At 40.2% G+C, this 9319-nt stretch overlaps 1 protein-coding gene across 1 annotated transcript in view; it reads right to left on the bottom strand.

The window, feature by feature from the left end:
- The window catches only part of Adgrv1 (adhesion G protein-coupled receptor V1), a 595268-nt gene that overhangs the window by 460872 nt on the left and 125077 nt on the right, over nucleotides 1-9319 (bottom strand). The window contains exons 41-42 of the mRNA XM_008829347.3: nucleotides 8642-8783; nucleotides 1991-2253 (exon numbers count right to left, since the gene is read on the bottom strand). Of these exons, the coding sequence (XP_008827569.1) occupies nucleotides 1991-2253; nucleotides 8642-8783 (405 nt within the window). The remainder of the gene's footprint in view (nucleotides 1-1990; nucleotides 2254-8641; nucleotides 8784-9319) is intronic.

A 9319-nucleotide genomic window follows, 5' to 3' on the forward strand; every position in this document is an offset into this window, starting at 1 on the left:
TATACAACATGGGTGCACTTAGATACATACAGGCAATACATTCATACACATAAGTAAAATTAATAAAATATGTTTTTAATTAATTTGTTCTAACACTTAATTTGGCTACTGAGCATAAAAATTTGAAAATTTATTTTAAAGGGCTTAAGGAAAAGTCAATGTAAATAATAATTTAAAAACAAAAGTCTTTGAAAAGAAAAATAGCAAATTCATGAAACACTTGTTTTGAACTTTTATATCATTTCAAGATTGAAGTGTATCTTTTTTTTTTTTAATTCTCTTATTTGAGATAGGGTCTCCTCATAGTCCCTGCTGGCTTGGAACTTGTTATGTAGACTGGGCTGGCCTCAATACCGTAGACACCTGCCTGTCTCTGCCTCCCAAGTGCTGGGATCAAAGGCATGTGCCACTGCTCTTGGCTGGGGTACATCTTTAAATAAATCAAGTAAAGATTTTTTTTATTTTTTTCATATTTCATTTATTATTTTTATTTTATGTGTATCTGTGGGGACTGCCTGAGTGCAGCCACACCCTGGGCCTATGAGTTCTGGAGCACTTCCGCAGCCTGACCTAGAGTTGGCCCACCTGTCTGGTCACTTTCGATTCTAGCCAAGATGGCGCCCAGCACAGGTCAAGGGGGAGGGATGGAGAAACTCATCCCCGACATAGGCTTGGCTCCACCTGGCCCTGCCTCATTCCTGGCGTACAGAGGGAGTGGCCCCTCAGCCCATAGGTCCCCGACACCAGAAGCAACTGTCACTCACGGCTCAAACTTCCGGCAATGAGACTTTGCCTTTAAATACCTGTGCCTGCTGCAATGAAGCTTGTTCCTGCTCTGACTAGGCACCAGCTCTGTGTGTTCCTTTTGAGCTACGCACTCACCATCCTGCTCATCCCCGAGGGGTAAAACGGATCATCGGCTGGCTCCGAGGATCTCTCTTTTTCCCTCCCCGCGTGTGGGAACCCGACATGTATGTGTGTACTGCATGCTTGTAGGTAAGTGCACCTGTGTCGTGCAAATGCCCGCAAAGGACAAAAGAGGCTGTCAGATCCCCTGGAACTGGAGTTACACACAGTTGTTAGCTGCCACGTGGGTTTTGGGATTCGAACCCAGGTCTTCTGCAAGAACAACCAGTGTTCCTAACCACTGAGCCATCTCTCCAGCCACAAATAAAGGTTTCAAATGATGAAGAACATTAAAAAAAAACTGAACATGAAAAATATTCTGAAGGTTATACAAACATGAGATGGCCTGGGATGCAGGCTAGCTATAGAGTACTTGACTAGCATTCAGAAGGTCCTGGTTCAATCTCCACACCACAAACCAAGTCACTAAGAAAATTATCTTATTATTAGATGAACTGTAATATTAAATTGCTGAAAGCATATTAGAGTTATGTGGATCTTGAAGAATATATAAAGTTAATGCAATTAAGTATTTTAAAGTTAAAAATAAAATTGTGTGCCAAGAATAGAAAATTAATATATAGAAAGGGAGCTGGGAAGGTATACAGATTACATAACTATATAACTATATAATACAGATTATATTGCTAACTATTCTCAAATCAGCGTTTTTCTCTAATAAACTTCTGCTCTCCTATTAGCAGTCTGAAGCCGCAGCTACACTGTTCAGCCAGCATGTGGCAGACAGGAATGCACCACCAAGCGTGACGATTTTAGCTCATGTTCTTACAGACAACACAAAGAAAGGAATCGATTCAACGAGCTTAATTTGAAAATAGTAAAACACGCATTTTTTTTAATTCCTTGCACATTTCTCTACCATATTAATAATACATTTTTCCACTTCCCCTCTGGGTTTTAGAACATTACAGCACTTGCCACTCATCAATCAATCAATGTCTTTGCCTCTCTCACTTGAGATGAGTATTCTTTTACTTTTGAGAACCTAGTCTGTGCCTCTAAGAGAAAATTATTTTTAAATGCTAAAGATAGTCTTCTGTTCGCATTAAAGTTTATACTATACCTTGACTCGAACACCTTCCTCTAGAACAATAAAGCCTTTGGAAGGAATCAGATCCTTAGATTCTGTTGAAGAGTTGACTTCTGTCACAATGAACTGAACCGTGACCGTTCCAAACAGACCCTGTGCAGGCTCCCGAGCAACGTACAGCACTGCAACACTCTCCTGCACGTGGAGAGCAGTTGGTTCTCTTAGGAAGATGTGCCCACTATTGTTAAAGGACAGGACTCCAGGGCCATCGTCATTAGCAAGGACAGTAATCAAAGCTGTAAAATAACATTCACGTAGTAACTGAAGACAGAATGTGTTATAAATGCTAAAGAAAGTGAAGATGTTTCAACTGGGAACTAGATCAACACTCCCTAAGGTGATAGTTCTTTAAAATATCTTTCACAACATTTAACAAAATTCCATGGACACATATAATAAAAATAGAAGGTTTGTCAACCTCATGAAATATCTCTCAGAAGTCAATAGAACATACCAAATTTAAGACTGAAAGAGTAGAACCACCCCCACCCAAATCAGAAACTAGACAATGGCTCCTGGCATCGCAGGCTTTCCAGGAATGCCCTGGGCTTCTGAAAGGGAAGAGGCAGAATTGTCACTACTTTCTCTTTTGTTTTTTTTCCAGTTTTTATCATACTATTTCTTTCCTTATTGAATTTCTACAAATTTCATACAGCTTGATGATATTTAGAACCTCCTCCCCCATCTGAACCCTCTATGTCACCCCAACTGGACTTTGTGCATTCTGTCATATATGTAAAGGGCTATCAAGCCAAGTTTGTGTCCCCAAATGTCCCAAGGTATGCATCCACTGGAGCCTGGTCAACCTATCTAGCATCGCTCCCTTAAAGAAAATCAACTCTTCCTCTCCTATCAGTCATCATCACTTGCCAACAGTTCTTCTAGGTAAGGCTGGGGCTTCTTACCCATTTCCCCACTTCTATGTTGGGTTTTTGTCTGGTTTGACATTGTGTGGGTCTTATTCATCCTGTCACCCTTGTTATAAGTTCATATGGATAACTTCTCAGCCACCTGGAAAACCGTTTCCGTGTAGTAATCTACCACCTCTGTCTCTTATAGTCTTTTGGCTCCCTTTTCCGCAATGGTCCCTGTCTGGACCAGTAGTGACGCTTTTATCTTGGAGGCAATCAACAACTGTCTAATTGGACTTAAGGCCCACTCAATAAGAGGGAACATAGGCGTGGTACTGTAAACATAGATAAATATGTGTGACTGGAGAGGTCATAGATCCTAGAGAAAAACCTGATTTTGTCACACTCCTAGACCAACATAATTTCTTACTGCATTCTAAATATGTATCTTTATATTTACAGACAGTATACCTCTCACCATTCATCAAAAATGCTTTTTTTTCAACAGATGGAGACTAGTACAGAGTTCCAAAACTGGTCAAACACAGAGAATAAGTGTCTGTGAGATGCCCAGCAACACATCTACAATGGAACCTCTCTATCTAAGGTTCAGGGAACATAGCAGAACATGGGGTAGAAAGAATATTAATGCATCTTTCCACTCATACCAGTGAAGCTTCCTCATGCAAGACGTGGTGATTAACCCAGAAAGCCACAACTGGCCAAAGTGCAAAGAACAAGAAACTATAGATGTGTGTTTCTGGGTAGGACACCTATATTGTCACTGCTTCCTAAAGGTAGTACTTGTCTACTAGGAAAGTGCAAAAGAAAAGTTATTAGAACTTTGATGATTTCAAAATATAAGCCTAGAAATTATCACAAATCCAAGGCTTTCTAATTTTCATTGCTACTCTTAACATATTAGTAATAACCACACAACTAATACCATTAACAGCTTACTGATTAATCCATATTCACTCAATTCTCACCATAATCCTACGAGGTAGAGTCTTCTATGGGAACACCATATTCTAGCACCAATGACAGAAGCATAGACAGGTATCCAAAGAAGTTCAAAAGCTAGAAGGTAGTATAATTAGTGTACCAAGCCAGGAGTCAGCTTCAGGACATTTATTATTATTTTATTTATATATTTATTTGGAGGGCCACATGCCACAGCATGTGTGAAGAGGTCAGAGGACAACTTGAAGAAGTTAGTTCTCTCCCTCCACCATGTCGGTCCCAGGGATCAAACACAGGTCAACAGGTTTGGTGGCAATCACCTTTACCCATTCAGTCATCTTACTAGATGAGAACATACATTCTTAAAGACAGTTATAATAACTTTATACATTAACTATCATCGTTTAAAAAATAGGAAAGGAACCTTGTTTAAATCTGATGATTAACATGGAAATTAGTGTGAAAACATAAGAAAGGTCTACACAAAGAAAACACCAATGACAAGCATAGACAGGTATCCAAAGAAGTTCAAAAGCTAGAAGGTAGTATAATTAGTGTACCAAGCCAGGAGTCAGCTTCAGGACATTTATTATTATTTTATTTATATATTTATTTGGAGGGCCACATGCCACAGCATGTGTGAAGAGGTCAGAGGACAACTTGAAGAAGTTAGTTCTCTCCCTCCACCATGTCGGTCCCAGGGATCAAACACAGGTCAACAGGTTTGGTGGCAATCACCTTTACCCATTCAGTCATCTTACTAGATGAGAACATACATTCTTAAAGACAGTTATAATAACTTTATACATTAACTATCATCGTTTAAAAAATAGGAAAGGAACCTTGTTTAAATCTGATGATTAACATGGAAATTAGTGTGAAAACATAAGAAAGGTCTACACAAAGAAAATCATTAAGTGTGACTGTGGCAGATGCTGTCAATGCATCACCTCTCTCCCTTTGTCCCACTCTTCAGTCATCTGTAGTAGTTTGTGGTTGCCCAATGGTCTCTTTCTCTCCACCAGAGGACAGCATCGACCCATGCAAGAGTTGTCAGATCAAAAGTATTAGAGATGCTGCAAACTTACCACCCAACAGCAACCCTCAAGCCATTAGGAAAAGGACTTAATGAATGGATATGCCTCCTTCATTCTCAGGGGACAGTCCTGGGCTTTATTCAACTCAGTGTCCAAGGACTCCAGCGGGAAAGCACCTCAGCTGTCTAGTAGTGCTACTCACTACCAGACCCTCTATCAGCTTGAGATAGATATGTTAGTTTTACATTGAAAATCAGTGGCTGGGGGCTGGAGAGATGGCTCAGTGGCTAAGAACACTGACTGCTCTTGCAGAAGACCTGGGTTCAAATCCCAGCACCTACATCTCAGTTAATAACTGTCCGTAACTCCAGTTACAGGGAATCTGACAGTCTCTTCTGTTCTCTGTGGGCATTGCACAACATGGGTGCACTTACCTACATGCAGGCAATACACACACACATAAAATAAAAATAAATAAAATATTTTAAAAAAGAAAACCAATGGCCGATGGATGCCCCTTTCTTTATTAGGGTATTAGATCTTACATTTTAGGAGAAAAATAAAATTACATATTATCAATGAATAAATTATGTGTTAAATAATTAAATCCAAGTTGTGCAGTGCCCACAGAGGACAGAAGAGGATGTCAGATCCCTTGGAACTGGAGTTACAGGAACTGGACAGTTGCTAGCTGCCATATGGGTGTTGGAAACTGAACTCAGGCCCTCTGCAAGAGGAGCCAGTGACCTTTGCAAATAATTAAATGCAAAACAAAACTTCAGTTCCAGGGGAATCTGAAGCCCTCTTCTGACCTCCACAACATTGCACAACATGAGTGCACTCACATATATGCAGGCCATACACTCATACACATAAAATAAAAAAAATAATAAATTGAATGTAAAGACTAGTAATAATATGAACACCAATGTTAATTAATTTAAAATGTAAAAGAAACTCAACCACTGGCTAAAACAGGAGGTTGGAGATTCAGTTCCCACTTGGCCCTCCAAATAAAATTGGCTTTTGAATCATCTGAAAGAGCTGAAGTGACCTTTGCGGGGGCAGCTGAGGATTGAACTCGGGGCCTGAGGCAGGCGAGCCTAGGGAAAACCTTAGCAAGCTGGGACTCTATTTAGCTTGTACTGTGCATACAATTCATTTTGAACAACACACCTACCAACCTGTTAGCTACCTGGGAACCCCACCTACATTGAGCTGTGTATATACCCACTTTAAACAATGGAAATAAGTTACTTCCCTTAGTAACCTCTCAATAGTGCCCATTTCTATTCAAACACACCCTGGAACACAATCCATGAACTAATAGTGTATTAGTTACTCTTCTGTTGCTGTGATAAAACACCATGACCAAGGAAACTTGTAGAAGGAAGAGTTTATTTGGCTTATGGTTCCAGAGAGAAGAGAGTCCATTGTGGTGGGAAAGCATGGCAGCAGAAAGCAGAAAGCTGAGAGCTCACATCTCTAACAGCAACCAAGAAGCAGAGAGAGAGAGAGAGAGTAGGCAAAACTATGCTCTCAAACCCCCTATCAGTGGCATGGTTCCTCCAGCAAGGCCAGACCTCCTAGGGATTCCATGATTGTTTCACATAGAACCACCAACTGACCAAGTGGTAGTTCAACTACTAGAGCCTAGGGGGACACTTCTCATTCAAACCACCACAAAGGGCAATAGGCCAATCCAGCCCCAAACTGGTTTTGCGTGCATACACAATAAGGTGAAGCTGTGTCCCTAGTGAACTCTTAGGGAGAATCCCCCCTTTGCCATCTTATGCCTATCCATAATTAGGCACATATATGCTTAAAATCAGAGGCATTATAGAAAGGAACATGAGCAGTAGAGAAATGGCTATATGGCTTAACCTATCAATACAGAGCAGAGCACTACTCTTGCTATATCCATTAGCAACCAAGCACCTCCTTCTCTTGAACCCCATAAAATGAAATGTCAAACAGTAATCTGTACACTTGACTACCCTCACTCATGTGGCAAGCCATCAGTCTTGACAGCATATTTGTGATATGTTCTATCACTTTGCTTCTGAATAGTTTCCCTGCTACTCTGCAAATACATAAGCTTTATTTCATTATTGAATAAGGCTAAGAACCTGTAAACACTTAGCCCAGACTCTGGCCATGCATAACAAGCCTGCCAAATATGAAGCATGGACTCTCCCACTAAGGTACTCCAACTCTGCCCCTTGAGGTAAGTTTTCATGTTTATCTTTTTAAATTTCATTTTGTATTTTGGAAAGAGAATCTCATGTAGCTCAGACTGGCCTTGAAATTAGTATGTAAACTGAGGATGGCCTTGAACTCATGATCTTCTTGCCTCCACCACCCAAGTATGGGGATTATAGGTATGCATCACCACATCCAGTTATATGGTGCTGATGATGCCTCCCAGGGTTTGTGTACTCTAAGCAAACTACCAATGAGCTACATTTTCATCCAGAAGTAACTTTTAAAAAGCTCTCCCAAGACTTTGAGTCCTAAATGGGACATCTTTATCAAACCTTCCCTTTTCCCTCCCTTCCCAGGAGCACCACAGAAGAGGAGGAAGAAAAAATACAAGAAAAAAAATGTGGAGAAGTGCTGTGATATGCTGTCTTCTGGACATGTCATGGCATTCACACCCATGAACCCACACAGCTGTGGTTACCTGCACAAGACCTGCCCTAATCAAACCAGCCGAAATTCTGGCAGAGATGGAGAAGGTGTTCATCAGGCCCCACCCCTTACTGAGGAGCTACTGGAAGTTGATAGCTATTGAGGGACAGAGAATAATTATTTCTTGAGGATGTGGTCACTAGTGGGTTTCCCATGCTCCAGTGGATGGTCCTATACCCAAGCATATATGGGTAGCACTAACTGGATTTAATGGGTTATAAAAAAAATCGTGTAAAGGACATGATATTGGGAGGGGAATGTGTTGGAAAGGATCCAGGGGGAATTGGAGGTGGGAAGCAGGGTTAGATACAATCATATTTCATTGAATAAATGATGGAAATTTTCAAAGAATAAAAAATTATAAATAATAAATAGCTCTTCCAGGGACTGGAGACACGGTTCAGTGCTTAGGAGTGCGTACTGTTCTTTTCCAGAGGACTGTTCTTCCTAGCACCTAAATCATACGGTGCACAATTGCCTGTAACTCCAGTTTTAGAGGATCTAACACCCTCTTCAGGCCTCTACCAACACCAGTACACACATGTACATACTCACACACATATACATAATTGAAAATAATATAAGATTTAAAAGAAGAAAGGTCTTTCAACTCAAAGTTCAGTGCATTCATGAGGTTTTCTTTTACTGTTATACTTTTAACCTTTGACAACATCAAACTCTTCTAACTACAGAATTACAGCTCTCATAATGCCCAGGCCCTCAGTACCCCTCTACTCTATGCATAAATCCTCTGGCACTGAAAGGACCATCTTTGTCATTCCTTCCATTGCCAAGCAGGGAACCACAGCAGAGCTCAAACTCTGGGGGAAAGACATTCATAAACTGAATAAAACTGTAACAATTGAGGAAACAATTTAGTATTACCTTTAGTAACAACCTACTCTGATTTCATTGTTTACATGTACAAACACACAGGCTAGAGTCACTTCCAGTGACATGAGAACTAAATACTTAACCTCAAATATCTGTGCTTCTGAGTACAGAAACCAAGGCGTATCCTCCAGCCCCACACTACAGAAGCCAGCAGAGGGGAGGGGACTTGTAAAGGAACGAACAATTACCAATTGTACTTTTTCCCAGCTCTAGTCCAGGAGAAGGGTTTGTTAATATCAACTGAAAACTCTCATCACCTTCTGGAATGTCATCATCAAGAATCACGATATCCACGTTTTTATACCTTTCTCCATCGGCAAAATGAAGAATCTGGTCAAAAAGGGAAAAGAAAAAAAAAAAAAAAACACTGCATTTTAATACACTCTGGGTTTTTATAAAATGTTTGGAAAGCAATGCAGTATAGCTATGAATATGAAGAATGATCTATTTTAGGAGATCGAGAGGTGGCTCGGTGGTTGAAAGCACTTCCAGAGGACCCATGTTCAGTTCTTAGCACCTATGTCAGGCAGTTCATACAACTGCCTGTAACTCCAGCTCCAGGGGATCTGACTCCTTCTTCAGGCCTCCATGGGCACCTGCACGAATCTGGCATACTCACAGGGAGACACACACACACATCACATATACAAAAAATAAATCATTTTTTTAAAAGAATCAGTTGTTTTACAAGGAAATGTTCCTTATCTTTCTAAGGTCTCTTTTAATTTAAATTAACAATATTTCAAGTAAAAAGTAAAAGTTAAGGAGGAGAAGAAAGCAAATATTTAGTTAAGGAACAAAATGCTCAAATGCTTAAAGACAGGTTTTTTTTTTTTTAAGTATTTTAAAGGTTTAAAGTGTTTTAG

Source organism: Nannospalax galili, unplaced genomic scaffold, assembly GCF_000622305.1.
Source record: "Nannospalax galili isolate Female #2095 unplaced genomic scaffold, S.galili_v1.0 scaffold173, whole genome shotgun sequence".
In the NCBI taxonomy this organism is placed as follows: domain Eukaryota; kingdom Metazoa; phylum Chordata; class Mammalia; order Rodentia; family Spalacidae; genus Nannospalax; species Nannospalax galili.